Source organism: Augochlora pura, chromosome 8 (genome assembly GCF_028453695.1).
Source record: "Augochlora pura isolate Apur16 chromosome 8, APUR_v2.2.1, whole genome shotgun sequence".
NCBI classification, from domain to species: domain Eukaryota; kingdom Metazoa; phylum Arthropoda; class Insecta; order Hymenoptera; family Halictidae; genus Augochlora; species Augochlora pura.
This window is the reverse complement of record NC_135779.1, coordinates 1,181,041-1,207,665: the sequence shown is the minus strand read 5'-3', so window position 1 is coordinate 1,207,665 and position 26,625 is coordinate 1,181,041. Positions and strand designations below refer to the sequence as shown.

Genomic DNA, 26,625 nt, shown 5'->3' with positions numbered 1-26,625 from the left:
AACAGAAAACTGAAATACTCATTAACGCTAATCAACGCGACCGTTGATAACCGTATATCGTGCAAATATCCGAGCGATTGCAAAGGCGGACGTTCCGAGAATTCGTCCGATAAGAAAACCCACCCGAAATCGTTCATTTCAAATTTCCACCGGTCGCTTGCGACGCGCACGGAATTAGCACGACTTTGCCTAATAGGTCGACAGATAGCGAACGCCGTTAATCGACCGACGCCGTCGACTTGCGCCAGGAAAGCCGGGGAGAGCTCGTGGTTGCTCGGTGGGAAAAATCGCGGTACCCAGAAACGCCCACGAAAACCGCTTTCGAGCCGGTGAGTAACGCGCAAGACGTAGGGGTGCATTCTGAAAATGGTGGTCGACCGCGCGAGCCCGATCCGTGGGTGTCGTGGGACCGCGTCTCGGAATTTCGCTGCCTTTTCTGGCCTCGGACATCCTCGATCGAAATTTTATTCGCCGCAAAACCGATTCGAAATGTTCGATTAAGCCGGTCGATTCGGTCAAAGCTCATGATTTCCCCGATTAATTGTCCAACGAGAGGAAACCAATTTTACGGACTCTCTGGCAATTTCGCGATCGATGCAGGCCACTTCGCGCGAAGACCTACTGTCTAACCGTTACGGCAAATAACTGGCCAGGAGAAGGCTCGGCCGAAAATCTTCCATGCAAACTCGAAGCACAGAGTTTCGTGGAGCTGCTAATACTTGCTCGGTGCGACGCGTGCAACGCGGTGCAGCAGCAGCAGCAGCGATACACGTTCTCAGAGATTACTTTCCAGAGTGGGACTGATATAACGTAAAGGTTGATTTACAAGCGATGCGGCATGCGCTCGAAACGCGTGTCGACGAGCGACGGAGAGAAGATAGGCGAGCATTGGCCAGAATTCGGCCACCTTGGGGACCCGGCGATCGCGTCGGCGGGTCGCGTCTCTCTGTCGGAAAGCGATCGCGGAACTAGAAATAAATCCGTCGGTGCCGGTTGCTATTCGGCCGACGGCATCGACGACGAGGACGACGTCGAGGACGAGCCGCGCCGGTGCGGACTCGACTCGACTCCGTCGCGCGGCACGGAGCGACGCGGAGCGGTGCACACGGATATTGTTTCGCGCGCGTGCAGTCAGGGCCACGGTGACCTTAACTGCACAACCATCCCCCCACGCGTCCCCCGGCCGTCCCTCGTGACGACCTCGTCCTCCTCCCCTGCGTTCCCCGCCGGTCTTCTAGCCTCTAACAGCCGCAGAGCCGTACGACGGCGTTGCGAGGGCGTCGCGGCGGCGGGGCGCGGCAAGGAGGGGGGCACGTGCCGGCGATGACGTCACGCGGTGTGCACTGCGACGCGCGGTGCAACGCCGGCGCCGCGTCGAGCCGAGTCGGGCCGGGCCGGGCCGGGCCGGCCGGCCGGCCGGGAAGAGCCGCGCGCCGGTTTCTCGCTGCGACCGTGTCGCAGCTTCGGCAGAGATCTAGGTCCATGCGGAGGCGTGTGCACGAGCGAGTGCTCGCTCGCTCGCTCCGTGATGACGACAGAGCCGCCATGCTCCGTGCGCAGACGCACCCTTCTTCCTTCTCCTTCTATTCTATTTCGTCCTCTCACCTCCATTGCCCCGCAAATATGAATATAAGTACGCGGACAGATTATGCTGCACGAGGAGGAATGCTAATGATCGGTCCCTGTGGCGCATTATCGCCGGCGAGAACGGAGACGAGCTCACTGCGAGGATCATCGAGCCTTCGCTAAACTCCACGGCCCTCTGTTTCCTTTGTTCCTGGATTTGCCGATTGCTGACCGAAGCTGCGAGTCTCGGAATTTTTAATTTCAACCTGAGGTGTTCGAACGGGGTGGGTTTAGATTTGGCAGATGCTTCGCGGAGCTCTTCTCCGCACTGTGTCCTTCGTTTCGAGCTTAATAGATTCGGTAGGGTGGCATTTTTTGTTCGGAGAACTGGCGAGGTGGGAGGAGTAGGTTCGAGAGTAGCGACTAGCGACGGCACTTTTCGGAAGCCTTGCAAAGGTTCGCGGAATACCGCTGGATCATCGGAACGGTTAATTAACGCGAAACGTCGGCGCGCCCGACCTTGAGGAGTTTCCGCTTCCGGCGCAACGCGAGCTGCGATCGCAGACGAATTTCCTCGAAATCGAGGATCGTCCTCCGATACGTCCTGATAACGCCTGAAAGCCGTTGCTAACGCGTTATCGACTGCATCGGCGTTATCTTCCCGCGGAGATTAGCGTCGATCCGCTGCATCGATATCGAGGAAAGTCGATGGAACTTTCGTTATCGAGGAAAGTCGGTTCATTATCGGGACACCCCGTAAAATTTCGCGCGTCGGCGCGGTCGCCGAAAGTTCGCCGAATCCTTAGAACGCGTTCGGCGAAGTTGAACAAGCGCGAAATGTTGCGCCCGGCTCGTGAAAAGGAAACGGTAGGAGCCGAGCCGAGGATCCAGGAGGGTTTAGGCTGGCCCTATAGCAGAAGGGGATGCTTCATTGCTATCAATTACACACTCCCTTCGTGTTTCGCCGCCGGGACAGTAGTTCAGTTACTGGACTACCCTTTCTGCTAATCCCATCAAACACTCGTCAGATTCCATTAGCATCTATCAGGTGTCATTAGGCTACTTCTTCGGCGACCTCTCCGGGTAGCTAATCCGTCCCAGGGGGACGGAAATCTTAAGCTGTTGCAGCAAATCTGCTGAAATTAGCCCGAGGGTTCAACTATTTCTAAAATAATCTGCTACTCCTCCATGTTTCGATCCAGAATGCCGCTATCGCATTATCTCTATTATCAGTTTCATCAGTTTCGATTAGAATGCCGGAAGAAGTTATGCCAAGAATTTCGAAAGGTTTAGCTACTAGCAGGTGTCGCTAGGCAGTCTACTTGTATAGCGTCTTAGAGCGGCTGATTTATCCATAAAAGACACAAAATATGGTACCAAGTCTATGATAACCACGAGAAGAACCTGGATGAGTTGAGCTAGTTTTCTAGGAACACGATATCTTGTCTCGTCCCTAATCCTACCGGGTTCCATTAGAAGAAGATCGTGCAGCAGCGGGCGGTCCGCTTCTCCAGCGGAGATCTCCGCGAGCTAATCTAGCTGAGGAGACGAGCCCCGATGACCTTGATCCGGCGCGCGGATATCTTCGGCTCGGCCAATTGGGTCAGGTGCGCGCGGATACGCTCGAGATACGGACCAGTGAAAGTGGTGGCCTGGTCACGGAGCGTCGAAAATTATGTACCGAGGGCCGCCGCCGGTGCACAGAAGGAACATCGCCGCCTTGCCGCGCGCGCGGCTCGCGATGGCCACGCGAACGGTACTTCTTGCCGGCTTCTCGGCCCGCTTCCGCTCGAGATGAATGAGTCCGAAGTTGACTTCGCGGTCGGTGAAAGTAGGAGGCCACCCCCCCCCTCCTGGCTAACTGGGTTACAAACTTCCTCGATGATCCCAGGGGCCATTGCCACTCTCGTTCAAACTCGCTGATTCGGGTGAAGATCTTCTGTCTTCGACGAACGAGTTGACACCGTCGCCTTTTTTCTTCTCGCCGAGATTACTAGAACGCGGCGCCGCGGAGAGAAAGTAGACCGCGGCTCAAAAGCGTATTTTGGCCGGTGCAGTGGCAACACTTTCGTTCGGCGAAAAAGTATTCCGTAGAAAGTCCGCTCTAGGTGGACACCGGAACGATTCCGCTTAACCCGTTGACTGCCCACATTCTTGCTCGGGGATTTTGGAATTTTAAGTACTCAGCTCGGCGAGAAAAATGTATGCGTTTGACAGCTTATAGACATCAGTCGATATCCTTTATAGCAGACGGTGTATATTTTATATTTCATTTCTTCTCAGCGAGTGAGCAAATTTGGAGATCGCTTGTAAATTGAGAACACAAGATTCTTACTATCTATAATTAAATTCTATAATTAATCTCTATTCGAGACATTAAAAACAATACTTTCACGACAAAAAATTCGAAAGAAGAGGCAGTCAACGGGTTAAAAAGAATAGCCCGAGGTGGCGGAAAAAATGGCCCCCCGTCGCCGGAATTAATTACGCGAGAAAGGAGACATTTTGAGAAGACAGGTGCTAGAGTAGGCTGAATAGAGCTCGCGCGAAATGGCACTTACCTGTTCGCTCTCGTAGGTGGAGCAGGTCGCGGGTCCATTCTCGATCGGTCCGCGGCTCACTTTCGCCCGGATCTGAAAAACCATAAGGGGAATCGGCGTTAGTCGTGAGCACTGCGGTAAAGGCTTCCGTTCCGGTTTGCGGGGCTCGGGAGCTCGCAGCTATTTTCGGTGGCCGTCGGACCGATTTTCCGCCGGCACGCTCATCGACACGCGCCTAAGTTTAGCGCGCGGCGATTATACCTCAAGGTTCAACTTGTTAGCCGTCTTACGAAATACCGAAAATCGCCGCGCGTGTTTACATCCTTGGCTCGGCCGCGCGCGGCTTATGTCATCGACGCGGACTTGGCACGGACCGGGGAGGATCGTGTCGAGTCCCCGTTGCAAGATTGCACCCGCCCGCGCGCCGATCCAACCTCTCCGTGCCACGCTCGTAGTATCGCTTAATTCCAACGAATTGCAAAACGATACATTTTTCAGCGAGAAATACCCCAGTAAAATGATAATCCCGTTCGATTTTAGAAACCAGGTGCCATTTTCTATGGCGTATTAAACGGTACCGAGATATTTTATCACGTCGAGCACCGCGTCACCCAAATATTGGTGACTCTAATTTCTGGTTGAAATCCACCTGTCCATTTTCATTAGAAATGCCATAAAGCCGTAGTCTATTAAAGTACAATGCTATACTTCAAAAATACTGTGCTATTATACTAGAATGATTCATAAAATGGAGAACGCGATTGCAATGGTTTATTTTATCGACTCGGATTTCTAAGAAGAGATCCTCCAAGATCATAGATCAAGTGCAACGTGCTTCACCATTATACTCGATTGCCGACCAATAGAATCGCTGACATTTCAACGGAATACAATGAAGTGATTCCACCATCTAATCTAGAGAAACAATATGAAATATATAAATAATAAAAAAATAGCTCTCCGTTCGTCTAAATTCCGAAGAATGCAATCGTATTGTAATCGATCGATGAATGAGAATAAAAAATCAACCAGAGCGATTGCCTCGCCGATTTTTGCAAGAGAAATTGTTTAGCGAGAGAACGTTCAGCCGATACGTTTAGATAACAGATGCGCTGGAATATTTTCCACGGGCACCGAGTCATCGAGAAAATTAAGAACCGTTCCCGACGTCGAGAAAACGATGGAAGATCCATTGATAAATTCCGCGGACACGTAGCGACCTGGGAACGCGATAGATAAATGCATCGGTGAATCGATAACGGGGATTAATCATTCGCAACGCGGAAGAATGCGCGGCATCCCGAAGAGAGAGAGAGAGAGGGGATAGCAGCCGATTTGGTATTCTTTTTCGCAGCTGCTCTCTCGCCTCGTAAAAATTCAGCCGCGGCCACGTTCCTCTGGTAACGGTAAATCGTAATCGTTGGGATCGCTCGGATCTAAATGAAAATCTGTGCGAAACCGTTATCGGCGTGCGCGGCATTCGAGAGACTCGCGATCCTCCGGGGGGAATTTTCTTTCCGTGACGTCTATCGATCTCCTCGTCTAATCACTTCCGACGCGGAGAGAGGGGGGGAGTGACCGATCGCGAAAAATGCATCGACGAACGACGCGCGAAACCATGCTTTCCCACCATGTTCAGTGCCTCATATTTTGCATAATAATTAAACTATAACTTAAAATATAACTTGGGATACTTGGAATCGTTTATAGTTTTATTTAGCAATTTTTTCAATCTTTTAATATCGACGACGTCTTAGAATTTATAGAAAACTTAAAACGGCTCCGGTAATTTTCGTGGCGCGATTAATAAACGCCGCGTGTAAATCGATCGTCGCCGTCGTCGTCGTTCGGGAAATCGTAAATGTTTCGTAGTGACTGGTTGGTTTTATCGTTGCGACAACAACAAAGACGTTCCGTGGCGAAACTGTTTAGTAAACATTCGAGATACCCGCGGGGAACGCGTTGCAAACAGATGCTGCGTAATCCCGAATGCGATAAGTACGTAGGCGTCGCGATACGGAAGAACGGGGAGCTCTCTCGGTTCCTCCTAAGACAACATCTGGGATCGACACTTGCCGATCCGTCGGGAAGATCCGAGGCCGCGGAGCGTATCTCGAATTAGCGTGAAATCCCGCACGCGGAAATAGAACGCGCTGGACTCACGAATTAATTGACTCGTTTCTTAGGCTATTTTTAACCGGGGAAAGAATCGCTGATGCTACGAGAAGATCAGCTTCGACGATTCGGCCATTTTCTTGGTAATAAATGGAAAAATATTTTCGCGTGCCTCGAGGAGACGTTTTAAGGAAGAGAGAACAGATCCTATGGAAGAGAGATCTATGGCATTTGGAATTTTGTACATGGTCGTAAAGAAAATGTGGATCGAATGGCCAAAAAAGTGGAGAAGTTAAGCCGATTGTGTTTGTTCGAATAAATAGTGGCAGCGGATCGAAGACATTGAAAAAGGAGAACAGCCGGCTATTTTCCCCGGGATGGGCAACGCGAGAGAGCTGCAGGGGATCACGGAAAAATATGTTCACGTTCCGCTCGACCTTCGAAACTAGTTTCCAGCGTTGCGTGCTGGTACCGGTCCCACGGTCGCCGCCCTTGCCGGCTCGTCTTCCGAGCTCTCGTCGCCGACCTCGAGGCAGACTTCCAGCACGCCCGGTGGAAACAACCGATTTTTTAATCACCGGTTTTTAACCACCGAGCGACCAACGAAAAAGTTCTCATTAAAAAAATTAAACCCACTTCGAAGTCCCCAAATTCGCTACCAAAAACCCAAACGAACAAATATCGTAGAATTTAACGGAAAAAGTAACACTCGGATGACTCTCTCCGTTTTACAAAAATAAATATTCCGACAATCTCGCCAAAACGACAAGCCCAACTCGATTAACTCCACCCGCAACAATTTTTAATCTATCCCAATAAAAAAATATCAGACTGCAGCGCAAACGTTGCTGAAAAAGATGAAATAAATCGCGCACCGGTAGCTGTGTTCTCATCGTTGCGTAAAAAAAAAGACGGAGAACCTCGGATCGAAACTGCGTCGCGAGACCGAAAAAACACGTCGCCGCACGTCTGGCGCGTTTGACGATGACGAATGATTTTTATTTTGAAACAAGCGGAGAAAGACCGCCGATAACGAAGGAACGCCGCACGCACAGCGTTGCGTTCCCTATCTCGACGAAGACTCCCCGATCTGTTTTGGATGTGCGAGGCCGCTGCCGGCGAGGTTATCGCGCGCTGTAGACGGCCGTAGAAGCCGCGTGGACAATTAAAGTCGCGCTCGCGAGGCGTAGCGAGCGTTTATCTCGGCCCGAACTTGGCTCCTTCCGCATCCGTGGCTTACATTTAATTAACGCCGAACGGGACCGATAAAAGTGCCGGGTCTGCGTAAGCCCGGCCTCGGCGTTCCACCGCCGCTGCATGTGATCCGTTGGCCTCGGACCTAGGGCCAGGCAACTTCTCCCCTAACGGCGATCCATCCGCCTCTTTCCGCCTTGGCACTCCGCGAACTGTAAACGCCGCTCGGCCGCTTGCAATAGCTTAACAGATGTTTAACACTGAACCTAGCGAACAATAAATCTGGCTGGCACGCGATGCCTCGTCAAAATAGCATACTACAATTTATTTAGATCGATGTAATGTAATTTATTCAATTATTTATTTAATAATAACTTAGAGTTGTTATTAAAATGAGGAATCGGTCATTTGACCGTGGTAGATTCAGTGTTAAAAGATCATTGTAAAGGAATCGTTGCAACGAAGACTTTCTACATTGCAGACTGCAGCAATCGAGGTTTTACCGTATAGGGTAGATGTAGGGTAGATTTATATATAAATCGATTTTATTATGTCCACCTATCAACGCGTAAGATTCAGGGAGAGGCATCGACTTATATATAAAACTCTTCTCTTTTCATACGTTTTTAATCCGGGAAAACTGGGACGTCTTGTGTAAAAAGCCTTCGTAACACTCTGGTCTTCGTGAAATAGTTTACCAGGGTTTCTCCTTCGAAAATAGCGAATTCGGGAAACCGCGCTACGACGAAAATGGATCGCCGGGTCCAAGGTCCGCGCCTAGAACTAATCGCCGGAAGCGGATCGGTCTCTCCGTTGCCCGCGAACGTAACGGCAACGATCGGCCGGGCAATAAAACCGCGCGGGAATCATGAAAGCCGTTGCTCGGACATCGAGGATAGATAATTCCCCGAGTAACCCGAAGGCCAAGTTCACCAGCTGCGGATTACCATTGCAACACGCGCGCCGCGTCGCCGTTGCAGTCCCCGGGTGCGAGCCGTTGCACTTGAATTTATCAGATAACGTAGCGGGGAATCGATCGATCGGCGAGGTGCGAGGCAAGGGTAGCGACGCCAAGGGACGCCGGGCGACGTTGAACAACGCAAGGAGCGACGCTGAACGACGCGAGGATATAGGTGTTCTGACTCACCTTCTTCTTGCGCGGGTGCTGCTCCTCGAAATCGGGCACTATGCCCTCGTCGAGGGTGGTGGAGCCCGGCGTGCTGCTCGACGACGAACCGGACACGTTGTACGGATAGTGCTGCTGATTGTGCGAAGGATGGGCCGGCGTCTGCCACAGGGAGCCGGTGGTCGGTGCTCCCTCGTCGCTCAGGGGTGGGCTCGGGGTGCCGCTCCGCCATGAAGCCCCGCTGCTGCTGCTACTGCTGTTCGAGGTGCCGCCGACACCTGGAGAGCCGACCACCATGCCGCCACCTCCTCCGCCTCGACCTCCCCAGGAACCTTGTCCGGAAACCAGAGGAATTTGCAATTAACAACTGCGACACCCCATCCCCCGGGTTACCCCTCTCGAGAGTAGACAGAGCGCGCGACTATCTCGGCTCCGTGCACGCAGCGAGAGAACCCTTCTAAACGATCCTTATTTCGGATCCAACCTAACCCTCGGACCAGTCGAAGTTTCAATTAATTAATCGATCTTCTAGCAACCACACCCTCTTCTTGATGATGTCGATTTTTCGTGACGAATACACGAGGTTCTTTCTTTGTTTCAACCCTCGCGTTTGGCGTTCGCCGGGAGTACCATGTTTGGGTTCTTTTTTATGCGAACATTAGTATTTTTATTACTACTATTATTTTATCGTAATTTTTAATTTTTAAAATTGATCGTAATTTCTCCCGCGCCGCGCGACTCAACTATCCGGTCCCACGAACCTTCGCAATTGCATCGAAGTGTCGTTCGATCGTCGCGGAGCGATTTTCGCGAAACACCGAAACGTCTGCGAAAATCGCGAGTGGCCATTAACCCCGGTGACGCAACGTGCACAGCTATTCGTCGGTAGCACGCACGGACGCGGTCGCAAACGCGCGGCAGTGGAAGTCTTACAAAAGAAACGCGCGAGCAGTGCGGCGCGCGCGGCAGGAATAAAATTAGGATCAATTGGCCGCGGTGTTTCTTGGTATTAGCAAGCCATTTGCAGCATGATACTGACCGTAATTGTGTTGGCAGTGAAGTGGCAGGGGATTGTGAGGACTGTGTGGCGAGCATGAGAGCGACATGAGGACAAGCGCGGCGGTGCACTCGTCCATGCAGTCGCCGCGTTCGTTGGTGCGGCAACCCTCGCGGCCGCATCCGTGGGTTATCCGCTCGTTCCAGCCGCTGTATAATCGCTCCGAGTCGTTGCTTGAGCTGGGTCGCCGTTTCCTCGATCTGAAACCATTATAGCACGCCGCTTAGTGTTGCCTCACGGACACCATGAGACCACCCCCCTCCCCAGGAAAACATTAAAGATCCCCGAGACCCCGTGAAAACCACCCGGACTTTGACGAATAACAGCAGCCGCGCGATGGGACTGCGACGATCCTCGGATAGTTATTATGCTTGTAAAATTCCAGAATCCCCAAACGGAGATCGCGACACCCCGTAGAAAGCGTCGTTTCTCGAAACAATTCGCTGTCCGTCGGAAAAATCGCGAGACCGCTCGAACCTCTGGAATTGCCTGGTAAGGGAGGAGGAGGGAATCGAAGGAGGAAATGGCCGTCGATTGGTCCCTTTCTCCGGCGATGCATCGCAGAAGCGCATCGAAACGATCAATCGGCGAGAAATAACAGAGATTAAAGGAGTCGCGTAATGCCAGTTCACCGACGGTTGGTAAATCGAGGAGATTAGCGGGTGAACAGGCAGTTTTGCAAGAGCGCGCCGTCTCGGAGGCGAGCGGTGCTCGTACGTTCGGCGCGTGCGTTCACAAGCGAGAGAACCTGGCCGAGTCGGCTCGAAAAACCGGGGGGAAAGAGAGAAAGAACCGGGGGGAGAAGCCTGCGAAAACAATGGCCTGGACGACGTAGACCGCGGACCTTTCCCGGAATTTCGCGCTTCTGCAATTACGTAAAATAATGTTCTTTTTCTGCCCCCCCCGACCCGATCCGCGGCGAGTAACGCGACGAGCCCGAGTCGTTGGTACCGTAATGTCCTGATGGACGACGCACTGTAAATTACTGCTTTTCCGCGAAAAGCTGTAAAGATGTTGCGATAACGTGCTGCCGCGAAGCGTTCAACCTGTTCCCGTAGATTAGTACCCTCGCCACCCTCCCTCTCCTCGCGATTTGTTCTGCCTCTCTTTCTCTTCCTCTCTCCTTCTCACTCCCCCTCTCTCTCTCTCCCACCGCCTTTCTCCTTTTTGTTGGTTTAATAGCATCGACTCCGTGGTCTCTTTGTTCGCCAGCCACTGAAATTACGGTCGCGCGAATCGCGCGTTAGGCTACGCTTTGATACTTTCAATATTAAAATATAAAACAATACAATGCAATATTAAAATATATTACAATATAAAAATATTATACCGGGTGTGTTCGATTTATTTGGAGATCGTTTGCTTTCGAGCCTGTATCGCACCTGTATTGCAGCAGGTATTGCGCCACGTATCGATCTGAATCATCCTTCGAGCTCGAGAGAATTTCCACGATTAAATGCACGTTTTATCGATGCAAGATTGATAATACTAATCGCGAGTGCAATTGCGCCGTCCAGACAAAAGCGGCGGCATTGTCGCAGACATCCCCGACGCAACGTGCCCCCGGCAGGTGGATCGAATGTTCGCCGGAGGACATTCGACACCGGGCAATCGATAGAAACCCTGACTTTCCAGAAAATTACGGCGTAACTTTTCCTCGTTATCTGGCCGAGTCGGGTATCGACCGTGCAGCCCCGCAGTACACAATCGAATTGATATCGATGTCCTGTGAGCGGAGAGTGCCCGACTGATAACGGTGACGTCGCCACCTGATAATGACCCGCGGAGCTGCCGCTAATTGCTTCTGGCTAGAGCCGCGGCGAAATGACGCGCGCGACACTCTTGAAACTATTATCCCCTCGCGTCGTCGGCTCTGATTAATCGATAGCCTGAATCCGCTGATTCATTTCTGGAATTAGAAATTATTGTACGGTGCCTTTGGCGCTAATGTTTAGCAACGAAGGATCGTACGCGTGGAATAAGAATACCGTGGAAATAGAAATTAAAATGGCGGATACGGCTTCTGGAATAATTATTTCTTACTGTGTAGCAAAAATAGTAATTCAGTTCGAAGGGAGAAAAATCTGGATCGAGGACAAGTCGCAAGATTAGTTTCGATCAGGAACAGAATGGAAGGGTTCGAATGATCGCGTTCGAACCAATCTCGCACAAGATCCTCGTACCGCTAATTGCAGAGCAATGCGAGCTAGTTAACTGCCTCGTGTATCTTCGTCAAGGTGTTTCGCGCGGCGTCCCGTACCGAACCGGTCTTCGTACGATCGCGGTTCACGTCGCCCGTCCGTCTATTTGGTAGCCGCCTGTGTACAGAAACCGTCCAGTCCAGTTATCAAAACTACGGACGTGTAAACAATGAATGTTTGAAAGACGACTCGCGCCGGAGCGTGTGTGTTCCGTCGGCGTTGCAGCTGGCTCGATCAGCCCGGAGAGGTGTATACCACCACGATATCGATCATCCTTCGTGCCGGCTCGCGTGGCTTGCGCTTCGCGACGTCTGTAATTATCCCGGCTATAAGAACACGAATCCCGTCGAACGAAATGCAAAACAAACTTCACCGACGTAGCTTAAAAATGATTACAAATGAAACCGGTTCGCAGCATGGAAAACTTCTTCTGATGCCGCTCGGCCGCTTCATGCTTTATTCGACGGGCAATGCGGCGCTACCGTGTCATCAGCCGGGAAAATGGATCAAAGCGTAAACCGTCCGGAACGCGAACCTAGCATCTTGAACCGTTGAACCGCGGCGAATCGAACGGTCGTCAAATATTGCGAACGCGAGAAGTTGACGGAGTGCGACAGGTTGTCCATCGGTTTGGATGAACACGAAATTGGCTGTACAGAAATGGAGAATTTCGACGGGATTATTAATCTACAAGCTGAGCGACGATTTCAGAGAATTTACTGTGTCTAGAAGAGGTGAGCCAGGAAATGGCAGAAAGGGTGCGAGAAAAGTTGCCGATAGAAAATCGTGCGAAAGATGCAAGGGGCGTGGAGGTGCGAGGTGCACGGTCGCTCGGGTCACCGTCGCCTCGTCGAATGGGGGATGAACCGGTCGGGCACCCTCGGCGAAGGACCGCGCGCGTCCTTGCGGCAGGAGGCAGGTAAGAAGCGGCTCGCAGGCCAGAAAATGGCGGAACAATGTTCATTCCTGGAGGCGTAGGCTCCGCGTCCTCGGTGTACACATACTTTCTAGAAACCGGGCGCAGGTTTCACCTTCGCGAGGCTCTTTCTCCGGGGTGTGGAGGGGTCGTCGGGGGGGAGCCCCGGAGACTTTCGTGGCGAACGGTTGGTTTTACCTCTGTAGCAACGACGGGGAGGAGGAACGGGGCGAGGGGTGGGTGGTAAACGCCGGTGCACACGCGGAACAGAAGGCGGCCCCTCGGAACGAGCGCATAGCGTGTGCACGAAGGACACACGCTGCCATGTGCGCGTGCATGTGCAGGTAGCTCGCACACGTGAACGCACGCGCGCGTGCATACGTTCACGCGAGCGAGCGAGCGAGCTAGAGAGAAAGAGAGAGCTCTCTGTGCGCGCGAGGCGGGGGAGAGAGAGGAACGCGGCTTGAAACGACGTAGTCAAGGCCGCAGCTAAGCCGTTCCGCTCGGACCGGTACCATCGAGAGTCGAAAGTGAAACGTCGCGTTACCCGCCACCACGGAATGACGCACGACCTAGACGGTATTTCGAAAGTAACACCTCCCGGGCTACACACGCGTAGTGTGTGCCGCGGCCGTCCCGTTTTCCTCGAGAGCTAACGGGCCTGCGAGCAAGAGAGCGAACCGGCGAGCGAAACCGTCGAGCGTGCGAGCGAGCGAACGAGTGCCGCGCATGAAAGCGCAGAGGAACAGTCGCGCGCCGATTGCCCGATAATTACCCCCTCGAATCGCAACAGGTAAGCGGCCGGAGAACGCCGGATAGAACCGGTCGCGCGCGCGCACCGCCTTCTGGAAATATCGAGGACCCGCGCGAGCTTTCGCGATTTTATGCCAGATTGCGGAGCCGCGCGCCCGCTGAGGTCCGACAGCCACGAGAATTGGGGCACCTAGGTCATGCCCGCTTACGCCTTCTACGGCCACGGATGCGCAAGAGTCTTTTAAATTCTCCCCTGATATCTGCCTGGCAAAGCGTTGGCTTAGGAAGACGCTCCCTAATGGGGCGTCGCTCTTGGAACCCTGTGGGAATTGACAGCAATTAACCCATACCCACTTTGGACACCACATGAGATAGACAGTGTTCTAATTATCTCTTGATGACGAGAATAAAATTTGTTCGCGTCGATTGCATGGAACGGAATCGTTATTTCTAGTGTACGTGCGAGAGCACAGAAGCCACGCCCACTTGGCCGTACTACGTCGATAGAGCAACGTAGAGCAACATATAGTAACTTTGACGTATTTTATAGCAAGCTAACGCCGTTCCATAGGTATAAGGATAGACTACTCCGCGGATCGCTTTTCAGGAACTTCGATAAAATTAGGGCCACGTAACCACGCCCATAGAGCGCTTCCACAATGAGCATACTGTCTATCCTGGACTCGCGAACGATCCAATGAAACCTTCGAGGCTAGGATTTAACTGCTCTAACGAGATAGAAAAATTATCGAATAGAGAGTTCCAAGTTGTCCAAGCCAGAAAATAATTGAACTCAATGTTTAATAAATTGGCGCAGGTATATGTCTTTCTTCTCGAAGTAGAAGCGTCTGCTTGGCGGTTCAGTAACGGAAGTTCGTCCCGGAAGATACAGAGCAATGCGTTTAGGTAGAGCCTCGGAGCCACCGCAGTGGTCCGCTCAAGAAATGAATTTCCCTTAGCAGGAGATTAATTGCATTTCTTCGGCGCAGCTTGCCGCGAGAAACTACACCGACGGTTTCCCGTCGAAGAAGCACAGCGGCTGGGGACAGATAGACGAGCCGCTGCTTCGAGATGGCGACAGTGAACATTTGTGAACGTTTTTGTGCGGGCATGCCAGACTTCGAGAGGACAGGAGAAAAAATTGTACCCGCTGTCTCCGCAATGTTATAACTTGAATTTCACGTTAAAGCGCGACAAGGGGTTGTGGAGCTAAAGAAGCGAGGATCGCGGAGTCTGGAGAGTTTGAAGGCGGCTGCTCTTTGCTCGATAAAGCGAAGTAGGCGTTTCCACGTTCATTCACTCGAGTTTGACACAGATCTCTTGAACTTTTCTACGATCTTAATGAACCGCGCGCAAGTATCCAGAGCAATCTAGACCACGGAAGCTCGAAAATGGCGTCTCCTCCGCGGAGTTCAGGCTTGCGCACGCCGCAGAGCCGCGCGCTTCAATTAAAGAGACACAACCCGGCTCTAGCTTCGAAAGACGCGATGGCAAAAACGAAAGAGAAAGTAAATTGCACCGCGCGCGCCGGGGAGAGAACGCTCCCAATACTGTTTTCGCCTTGTACTTGGGACGCGAGAATAATCCTCTCCCTCTCCGTCCTCTCTTTTTTCGCCCCGCGAGCTGCGTGCTAATTACGCCGGCCGCGGCGGGGACGTCGCAAGCAAAAATTGGAGCGTGGGAAACGGGTTCTCGATCGATCGATCGACCTTTCTCCGATTCAAGTGCACCCTTTCGCTGCGCCGCCGCCGCCGACCGGATCAATCCCATCCGTCGGGAGGCAGCTGCTTTTTCTGCCTTTAGCATTCCTACGCGAGATTGCCTCGCCTTTCGCACCTACGGTGACTCGCGTCGACCATTGGACGCTGATCATGTCTCAGCAATTAGGACGTTGGAATCAATTCATTGATTACTCATTCGCAGATCTTTAAATCGCTTTTATCTGGATTTGCGAAAATGAAAGGCGTCGTTACTGTGCCAGATTTCAGCAGTCTTCCAAGATCCAAGTTGTTCCAATTGCCACAACTTTGCGGAATGTTAACGATCGGAATTTCAAGTCAGGACAATCTTGCGTGCAGACCATTAGCTCCGATAACAGCGGATTGGTCAAAGCTGCGACAAAGTTTGGGCGCCGAAACGACGCCGAGTTGCCGCCTAAAGCGATTCCTAATGGGCAAAAGCGGAGAGGGACCAGCCAACTGGGGATTCCCAAAAATGATTTGTCCGGAACGGAGGTAACCGTCGCGGAGCCTCGAGGGCCAATTTCCCGCAGCCTAACCGAGGTCTCGTTAGCCTAGAAAGCGGTTCCGGGAGGGGAGAGAGGCAGGACAGAAGAAGCCTCGATAATTGCGCAGGCGATTCGAAAGGCGGCTCCCCTAATTATTTTCCGCGAGCCCGTCCGATACGCATCGCGGTCCGCGCGAAGCTAACTAAGTGAAAACAGCGCATTATCCGACCTTTGTCTAAAGTATAGCTTAATGGGGCTAATTCGAAGCGTCTAGACGCGCGTCATTAAGCCATCCTCACAGATGTTATCGGAACCGATCGCCGCGATTTAAGGAGGCCGTTGATCCAACGGTAGGATCGCGTCGCCGTCCCGCGAGACGCGTTCACGATCCTCTCGTGTATTGGATCTGGCCAGAGACGATCCCACCGGCGTCGCTCGTTAGACGAGAGAGCAGCGCGCGTCCTTGCTCGCTCGGGCTCGGTTGCGTAACGTTATGTCACCGCGGCGACGATAATGCACAGCTCGTTAATGGCAAACCGCTCGTAATCGTGCGTGCGTTTTCCGGCGGGAACGGCACGATGCTGGAAAAACGCCGGGAAAATGGCCGACCGCTGGGGCATCCAACATGGCGGAAACGGGCCGCCATTAATTGGCCCCGGCTCTGGCCGCCGGCCAAGATCAATTAGCGGACCGCGGATGCTTATGCAAATTTACGTCCTTCCGGAATGATTTACGGCAACGAGGATTAAAAGGAACGCTCGCCCCGCTGCTACTGCATCGGCGCCCGCGATCCTTATCTCCTACGAACGGCTATTTCGTGTTTACAGTCTTTCACGCGGCCTGTTCCGATTTTGATTTCTTCGCGGAAGCTCGATTACGGGGCCGGGGGGCCCGGAACGCGTGTAATTATTCCGCGAAGAAGTGAATCGCCGATGCGGAAAAATCCAGCCTTGACGGGACTTTAAACGGGCAACTTTATCGAGGCTGCGAATTTACCTCGCGCTCTCCGCTGTTTTAATAATCCAGCAATTACGCGTTCGCGTAATCTTTAATGTCGTTAATTCGTCGGGCCACTTTAAAAGGACCGCGCGCTGCGGCTTTTATCTTTTAACTTTGTCGGGGTGGCGCGCGGTGCCGGGGAATCCTTTATCCTGCAAGAAAATGGCCCGCGTAATTCGATTTGTGGAAGAGCGTAGTCTCGATGCTTTGTTTTTAGACAAATTCGAAGATATTAATTTTTCCCAGTAGTTCAAATCAGCGATTATATGGTAGCACCGTTTCTATTCGATGGAGAAGACAGTGAAAATTAGAAACGCGTGTCCTAAACAAGACAACTATCACCCATATATGAAAACCATAAAATCTATCGACGATAATCCTCCGTTTCCAGGATAATGCTGGGGCGGCGGGGTGCCGGTGGTCCGGCAAACATTTTCACAGCACCAAAGCGTTGGAACGTACGAGCGAACCGGACGAAATGCGAGCAGTAAAATGAGAGAACCATTCCCGGGAGGGCCGCGCCAGCAAAAGTAATCGTTGTACGTACGGCACGCGTTCCCTCATCTTCGATTTAATTTTCTCGGAGCGAGCACGCCGATCGGACTGGGTGAGGCGGTTTGCGAAGAGGTGCAGGAGGGGCTCTCTCTCTCTTCCGTGTCCTGGCCCCGCTTTGGCCCCTCTCGCGGCCGCGCTCGCGGTTGCCCCAGAAACCGTAATGCACTTCGAGTTATATGGGTCGGGAAGCGCGTTGATCCATATTCGAGACGCGACCTCACCGCGGGCCGGGCCGGGCCGGGTAACTGGGTCACCGACACGCCGAAACTCCGCTCCCGGCCCACCCTTCTCGATCCTTCAACCCTTTATCGGCCAACCGAGTCCCGGAAAAAAAAACGACCTCGAAAACGGTCCGGGGGGCCAACCCGCGACCTAATTCTTCGGGACTCGATTCGCTGGTTGCGCTCGAAAGCGGACGGGAACGCCCCTTTCCGTCGCCGTTTTTGGTCCGAGCCCAAGGTCACTTTCGAAAGATGCTTTTCACGATTGTTCGCCGATTCGACCCTTTCGCGTCAGCTGGACTCGACTCGTGAAACAATTCTGCTCGCGTTGGCGGAGAATTTTTATTTTATTCGAGGAACGTTGAATTCAATAGTCCTGCGGTAAGTGCTGATCAGTAAATCACAGTCTTCTTACCAAAAACCACCCCCGAATTCCCCCTCCGTGGCAAGATCTCAAGAGAAAGCTATCTTTATTTTTCGTGGAAGCGGTACGATCAGTTCTCTCCAGAAATACTTAAAGATTCCAAACTTTAGCTACTTTCGATCGCGATTTCATGAAAGTTCCAGCCAAGATCGAGTCCAATTTCAGCGAGCGCCGGCCCGAATAGCTGGCCGCTATCCGCGGCGATCGATGCAACGCGACGATAAGGACGGCGATAAATATTTTCAACGGCCGACAGCGTGGACACCGAACGTAGCGTCGGCCGTTTGTTAACGTAGGCTGACGGTCAATGCCGGTTTCGCGTTCGGTTTCGTGGATTCCGGCCTGCGTCGCTGTTTCTACCGACGCGGCCGGCCGATTTCAATGTAACCCGGGGATCGAAGGAGATACATACGCGTGGCCGGCTCGTAAATTAAACGGAGCCGTCGGGAAGCATCCGCTTTCGACGCAACAAGCAAACAAACGGAAAGAAGAATAAACGGAGGGAGAGTGCGCTGAATGAAATTAATGTGTTTACAGGTTCGGACGCGTTCCCTCTGTACGGACGCGCCCCGTACCGGTCCGACGATTGTACGTTTCTCTAGGGTCACGTGACGGTAAAGAGAGGCTCGACGTCGCGCTCCGAGCGATTTATTTTTGATCGATGGAAAGGAACAGAGAGAGAGAGAGAGAGAGAGAGAGAGAGAGAGAGAGAGGGAGAGAGAGTCCGTGTACGTTGTTTCGAGGATTTAATATGCGATCGCGTTAACAGGTTGACTGAGACATCGTTCGCAATCCAATTTGGTTGATGGAATCAAAATTGCAATAGTCCGGGCGATGATGCACGATCGGTGGCGATCAGTGTCGGACGATCAGCGTTGTCGGATTTGGTTTTAATTTCGCTTTAACGATGGCCGAACCACTTTGCCTTCGAAATGGGCGAATGGGATGGGAACTGGTCGCGTGTTACGGAAAAGAGAAATGATTCCAGCGTAATCGATGGGCTGCGGATTTTATGCACTTACGACGGAAATGGATAAATCAAATGCAAAATAGCAGAGAAACATTCGTACATGCTGACAACTTTTTAAAATAAAAGAAGAAATAAATATCCACGTATTTTTTATATGTTCTAATTAACGAAGACAATTTTTACTTTGCATAAAAATCGGAAATAGAGTTACTGATCATATTAACAATTTATTGATTTAAATTATCCTCCTTGTCATCGCGCGACGCTAAGGAGTACCCCAGTTCCTGATCAAAAACCGAATGACCGATCTCAGGGAAAAACGGCGTCGGAATCGGTAGAGACCGGTGGCCGCGGGAGCGCGACGCTACGGAGGAAAGTCTGGCACGGTTCGGTCCCGGTCGTGCCGGCACGTGGTCTTGTTATGGTAATATTCTGTTGATAAATACCTGTTATTGGATCGGTTGTGGCGCAGGTTGCGTGTGCGGCGCGTGTTCGCGAAAGATCGCGGGACCGTGGCGCGGGGTCGCGTCTTCATCGCCGTGCTCGCGGAAGGAAGGAGGAGAGAGAGAGGGTCCTCGCCGGCACGGCGGCGTGAAACTCTAGGGAAAGGAGACGACGAGTTTTCCCGGAGCCGGGTCGGCTGCCCCGGTGCCGCTCTCCGGTGTGCCGGGGACAGAGGCTGCACCCCATAAGGAACGCGTGGCAAGTGCATCGATCCGGTTTCCGAACGATATCCGGGTTACGGAGTCGAATGCCGGGTCAGTTCGCCGGATACAGGGAACGCGGTCTTGCTGTGTGTCGGCCGGCCGGCCTGTATCGAGCGACCCGATTCCGAAGGCAGGACAAACCCGGACAACCTGATTCCAAACGCCGGCGACCCCATTCCCTGACCCAATTCCCCCAATCACGGCCGGCGAGGAATTTACGAGCGGCGAAGTCGACGGTCTCTCGAACGCGCCAACGAAAATCCCTCCTCTCGCCGCCGCCCTGCCGCATAGCCAATGAGACCGGCCCGGGGGTTTACTGAACCCGGGGAAACTATCCCCCGATAATACAGTCCACCGCCGACTACACTTACGCCGCTCTAACCCCCAAATTCCCGGCTAATTTCGAACGGCGACGAGATCAAAAGGTTTCGCCAGCGATTGATGTCCTACGCCTTCTTCCGCGTCGCGCGAATTTTTATTCGCTTCTGGATGACACCGAGGCGCCAATCAAAATTCCTATATGACATCAATTTTTTACCCTACCATGTTTATTCACTTTTAGAAAACTGATCAGACTGTAGCTGTTATATAGAGCTTCCAAGTAATTAAGCCGAACCTTCGAATTCGGTGTTCGGTGGTAATCGCAAGCCGTATGCAACGCGGGAGTGCTCCGCCCCTCGAGGCGCGCGCGGCCTTCGCTCGGAACGGAAGAAAAGAAGGTTTCCCCTTGGAGGTGAATCGCGGGCGGGCAGAAGCTCGTCGCTGGGATTCTCGGGGGGTGCGCGAGGTCATCTAATTAGCGGCGTTATCTCGCCGACCTTCCGCGAGTCCCTCGGACGGCAGACAAAAGCTGAGTCCAAGTGCAGCCGTGGGAAGAAAAGCCGGCAAGGTCTTTGGGTTTCGCGTTGGCACGCGAAACCCTGACTTATCTGGTTTACCAAACCTGTATCAATTTTTCCGCGCGCGCCGTATCCTTGAAATCTATACGAACCACTGGTGGCAGAATTCTTTAGCACCCTATCTTCGTTATCGGAAATCTTCGTTATCCTAACTATTGGTATCCGACGTTGCTTGCTATTTGACCGCGAAAGGGTGGGTGCCACCTGGAAGTTTCGCCGGTCGCGACCGGCAAGGGTTTAAGAAATGGTTCTCGTATTAGGCAACGGAGCCCCGCGTTCACATGCACGTCCACGTACACGTAAACGAGCGGGGCTACATGTACACGCGGATCAAGGATCGGACACACGTGTGCGAATACGAGTGTGCCGGAGCCGGTGCATAGAGTCCATAGTAGAGAGACCGGGTGCGGCGTGCATCGGTGTTGGTGCACACGTGTAGCGTTCCCGTTTCATTGGCCCAGATTCGCCATTGGATAGAGGAGCGACCCACCCCTTGACCAGTCCAAGTGGGAGAGGGCCAAGAGCGTCGTCACACGGAACCCTCTTCCTCCTGCCTCTTCATCTCCGGCTGCCTCGTCCACGGTTTTCGTCGTCTTTTCTCGCCGCGGCCCTCCCACCCTCTCTCCTCTCCTCTCCTCAACAAGTAGCGCCGGAGCTGTGCCAATTACTACAACAGGTACATGCAACGGCACGTGCAGCCGGGGCCGCGCATAGGTGCAGACCGGAGAGGCCGTTGCACACATCCCAGGATGTTCTCTCTCTCCCTCTATCCCTTCCTCTCTCTCACTCTCTCTGTATTCTCTTTCTCTCTTTGTACGTGTTGGAGTGGAAGGAGCGGCAGAGCGTGGGTCGAAAGGGGGAGGAAGAAAAGCAAGAACAGGCGCTGATACGAGAGAAAGGGAGACAGGGAGGCCTGGCGGAGGCTGCCAAGGGAAGGAGAGGGTGCGTCGGCGAGAGGGAAAAAAGGAGCGAAGCGGATACAGACCGGGAGTGGAAGGGAGGCAGACTGAGAGATGCAGAGGGAGATCAGGTAGAGAAAGAGGGAGAGAGAGATTGGGTAGAGGGAGAAAGACAGAGAGGGGGGCACAGGAAAACAGGAAGGATGAAAACGACGCGCGTGGCTCCGTGTACCTGACCCATTTATCCGATGCGACTCCGCACCGCTGGCTACGTAGCTCTATCGATCGGCCTAGATCCGGTGGCCCCAGCCTGGCACGACCTACTATTTGTTAGGGCACCTTAACCAACCCTCGTGTAACCACCCCACACGCCGTGCCGCGCGCAATGCCGCGCAATGTCCCGCACCGCGCGCCGCGCCAACGGTGTCTCTCTCCCGCCCCGCGTATACAGTCCCGACTTTCCACGATCCTTCGTGGATCTTCTTCCTCTTCAACCCTTCGCGCTCTCTGCACGCTTTATCGACTAAACGAAGGTCGCGGACGGCGATGGGCCTTGGCTCAGACCGGGCACGTGGCTGTCCACTTAACCCCTTTTCGAAACGACTTTTTTCAGAACCGCATTTTCTTCCTTGCACAGCGAAACATTTTGCGGACACCGGTTCTCGGATTCGAGGGTTGTTCGATGTTTCAATCCTCCGGGCTGAATACTCGCCACTTCCGCGTTGGTTAAATGACTGGCTTCATATTTTTGATTTTATATTTATTGATTAGAGCTTGACGTAGAGCTGCTTGCGTTGGATATGGTTCAATATGTTTTTTTATTCAGGCACACGATGTTATAAAAATTGTGAGACAATTTTAACAAATTCTTCCCCCTAGGCAACACTTGTTAGATGCTTTTATACCTCGGTGTAGTGATACATTGAAATTAAATATATTATATATTTCTTCAAATCTGCCATTTGGCGAATCTGTTGCTTTCACTCGCGTTTTCGTCTCTTTAAAATAATTAGACGCGACGTCTGAGGAATTAATAAAAATATTAACAAATAGACGAGCACCTAGGACCGTTCTACGCCATGGAAACGTTAACCGTATTATAGATAATAGAATCAGAAACTCGCGAACTCATGAAAACTCATATTTTCGAACCCTCTCTCAAAATGGCATTCATATTCATCTAGCCGCCCTCTTATCTCGTATTCTCATATTCATGAATCCTCTATAGAAGCAAGAATTTTCGAACCGACCCCACGGCCGACGGATAGAGTCATCAAAAAGCTGTTCAAACGAATAATAACGCGACTATACACGTCGCAAATAATACGTTCGTTGTCGTAAATATTTTAACAGGCCTATAGAATCACTCTGCAGCCCTTGTTTCAAAAAGCAATTCAAAGTTCCCTCTATGCAAAGAGAAATCGCCATAGATTCGAATTTGGCATAGATTCAAAGGTAGAACGTTGCCATTAAAAAACCACCCCTTAAAGGTTCGATATCTTTTCACCTGTTCTATGGCTCAGAAACGACGAACGAGTTCGCAGTCGAAATCGGCGTAAGAAAAATCGTACGTAGACTTTTAGGTACTCTTTTTAAAGAGGAAGCTTCTCTCTACAAATCTGTGAAAGTTGCGTACCCGAGAAAAATTTTGCATGGCTTGTACAGCCTTTGGAAAACGAAGAAATTTGGACTTCTCTTTTCGCGGTATTTCGATCTTCGATACTGTATCGATTTGAGTATTGAAAATATTGCAAATTTGGCAATTTAAAAGGCAATTGAATGTTTAAACATTTGTATAAGACTGAGCCACGGTCGGCGCTAGAAAATGGCAAATAAACGTCGCGCTCGCGCTCGGCAAATCCTGTTGTGTGCTCCGCGCACACAGAAGGCCTGCGCCGCTGTAATTTACAAGCGTTGTCGTACAAGGGTAGAGTCAAGATGCCACACGCACGTTACACATCGGCTCGTTGTACATCATTCGAGTCGCGGGGCCGGTGTTGTCGTTGGGCAAACGGGGCATGAGGCGTCGGACTCTCACGGGGGTAGCCGAGAAAATTCTGTTGTTGGCTGGTTCGCGGGACTCCGCGGCTTCTCCGCTCGCAGCCAAGACAGAAAGAGATTCGCGGGGACAAAAATGACATCTGCCAGTCGAGCGTGGCTCTGTAGGTCAAGATCACGCGACTCGTTGGCATATTTTGTCGCCCGGGACCTTGGCTTCTCTGTGTCTAGGTTGCAACGCCGCCTCTGACAATGGACCCCGAGCACTCGAGAGTCCCCTCTATCTCTCTCTCTCTCGCGCGCTCTCCTTTTCTCTCTTCGCGAGGATAGAGCTATGTTTGGACCTGGTGTCGAGTCCCTAGAACTTCTCTAACACGTGTATCGTGTAGCACAGCGATAGCCAACGCCGCTTCTAATCTTTCACGGCGGCAATCTCGCCAGCAAAACTCTCGACTCCGCCGACTCTCTCGACTCGAGTCGACACACGTGGACGCGTTTCTCTGGCCTTGTCCTCGCTGACGCAGGCTTGCGCAAGTTTGTCGATTGACAGGCGCCATGGGCACCGGCGAGGAGGTTGCTCTAGGTCAGTGAGAGGACCAACCCTCGTTTCACCGAGCCGATAATTATTCCGTGAATGTTTCGTGCAGGTGTTCGGAGTAATTGCAGCAACTTGGGATTACAGTGGAGTAAGCGATATTTTTTCGAAAATTTTCCCTCACATTTTAATATGTGCGAAAATGTTTAAAATATGAATATAGACGAAGATTGTAAAATTACTGATTTTCTAAATCAATCATTTAGCCTGCTCTGTGTTGCAGTTCTTCGATAAAATACATTTGTTTCTCATATTCTATATTATTTTCTCCAAACACTGTTTTGCCTAGATTCCCAAAGAATCAGGTTCCGATGCACCTCTGCCGGAGACGTTACGACTCAAATTGTGGCCTGGATTAAACACAGCTTTCTCCCGCGGCTCATTCAACATTACCGTACGGTAATTCGAAGCAATGAAAAATTTCTTTCCGCTCGGCAAATTCGTCGAGCGAACTTCAAGTGAAATTGATTTCGAGCGAATTTTTCAAGTGAAATTTTCTAGTGAACTTTTCGAGTTCACAAAGCAGGGTTCGTGTGCAAACGGCAGAATTATCGAGCTTTTCATTTCCAATTCGAAATCCTGTTTCGCAGTTGAAGATGAAATGACCTGCGCTTTAAAGTACAGAAAAGGGGTATACTCGAAAGAACGTTGTTAAAGCAGGGTTAGAGCTGAATATATCCTGAAAATTCGGCATAAACGATCGATAAATTTTGAGTCGACCGATTTCCAGGTTCCATTTTGCAGCGACGCTCCGAACGGGAATAATGGTGCGTTGATCGGAGATCCGCGCGAGCAACGAACCAATGGCGACCCTGGACTACAGAGGGCGGGTCAGGGAACTAGGCCAAATGTTAGACCGGCACGGAATACCTTGGCTCCTTTCGTCGGAGGATCTCGCCGTTTTCACGTTTAACGAAATTCATATAAAATTCGAATCGCCGGGCAGCAGCTGTAGAAAATTGCTGAAAGATCGACGATCCACGAGCCGCGCGCCTCCCAGTAAAAATACCGATTCTCGTCGGCCGCGGGAGGACGAACGGCTCCCGCCGAAATCGTCGTTTCGAATGAAACGCGGCCCGCGACGTATTTTTGCGGAGAGCGATAGCCAGGAGGATTGGAACTTCTCCAAGTGTTCAACATTGTCTTCGCCGTTTCCATCAGAAGTTTCTTGACCCAGTTTCGCGAGCCGCGGCGGCCTCCATGGGATGGGAATTCCATGGACGCGGGACCAGCGCGATTTTCCCCGTCCACGCGACGAAGTATCCTCTGGTTCGATCGAGAGACGAGAGCGCTTCCACGGCTTGTAAATCGCTCGAGCCCGGGAATGCCGCGAGTGAAAGTCCCCTGTGGCACTTTCCATGCGAGTTCGTCTAGGATGTCGGGTTCGCTCGCGGAATTCTCTCGATTCCCAAGACCCGCGCGGCGAAGGCTTCTCGAATCGAGATCCCACGGGCGAAGAAAAATCGACGGCGATCCGACGACGGCGCGACAATTCATCGTTCCGAGAATCCTAAACAAATCTAATGGGCGGCGACTGCGCCCGTCGAGGGGAACCGGGCGTTAACGACCCGGTTAACGTGTTTACGACAGGCCTGCGTCTCGAGGCGCATTTATTTCCAATTAATGAGAGGCTCGGACGGAATCGTCGCGGAACGGTCAAGGAACGATCGCCGCGGGAATCGGAGCCCGGCCGCGTTTTCAGAACGACCGTAGCGGCCGGGACTGTCTCGGCTTTTAATAAGCGATCCCCGAAGGTCGGAATTATATAAAATTGACAATCGATAGGAGCTATACTTGCCGCAACATACCGCTGAATAATTACGCAAATAGATTTATTATTTATAACGCGAGCTATTTTCGAGTTCCTTCGCGCCCCGTGGCTCGCCTCGAAATCTGTCTCGAGCGAAATCATCCTTCGCGGACGATCTTAATTTTCTATTATTTCGCGGTTTCGAAACATCTTCTTTGAATCTCGATTTCCATTTTGCAGGCGAGGAGAACACTAAATCTGCCACCATAGGTCAAATGACCAATTTATACTTCAAATTGCTGAATTCGTTTAATTATTCTGACACAAGCCTATCACGTGAAAAATCTAAATAAATTCTATTTTGTAATTCTTACAAGGCTCACTTGTCAATTGATAGATAGGTTTTCTATGAAACTAGTTAAAAAGTCAAACTAGAATAACAAACGCTTCCATATCTCAGGCACCATTGGAACACCGTGATTCAATGTCTGCTCTGCGTCGAACAAAGGAGACGCCAATGGCTCGCCATTGGGGTCTGTTGAACCCCGAGTTCGCGTCACCATCGGTTCCTCTGCCGCTGGAAAAGCGATCAAGATCGACGTCGATTGGACTCGATTAACACGTCGAAGCCACGAAACGGGGGCACGGCGCGCGGCGCCCGACGATGGGGGTTGGCGTTGAAACTCATGTGGGGGGTCTGGATCGAAACAGGACATCGGCGGCGGCCGCGTCCTGGAATGGCGCTGGGAGGGTTGCTAGGTAGCAGGAGGAGGGGTCGCCGGGGTGCGAGAACAGGGTGAAACGGGGTGGACACCTCGAATATACAGACCGTGGTAGTGCACCTGACCCATATTGCGCCGCGGTATTGATCGACCTAATTCCCGTAAAGCCGGCCGCCCCCGCCCCCCCCCCC

At 52.0% G+C, this 26,625-nt stretch overlaps 1 protein-coding gene across 1 annotated transcript in view; it reads right to left on the bottom strand.

The window, feature by feature from the left end:
• Positions 1-4,046: 4,046 nt before the first annotated feature.
• Glut4ef (Glucose transporter 4 enhancer factor) overlaps positions 4,047-26,625 on the bottom strand; it is a 68,139-nt gene continuing 45,560 nt past the window's right edge. The window contains exons 3-5 of the mRNA XM_078189295.1: positions 9,581-9,798; positions 8,563-8,873; positions 4,047-4,199 (exon numbers count right to left, since the gene is read on the bottom strand). Coding sequence (XP_078045421.1) covers positions 4,047-4,199; positions 8,563-8,873; positions 9,581-9,798 — 682 coding nt within the window. The remainder of the gene's footprint in view (positions 4,200-8,562; positions 8,874-9,580; positions 9,799-26,625) is intronic.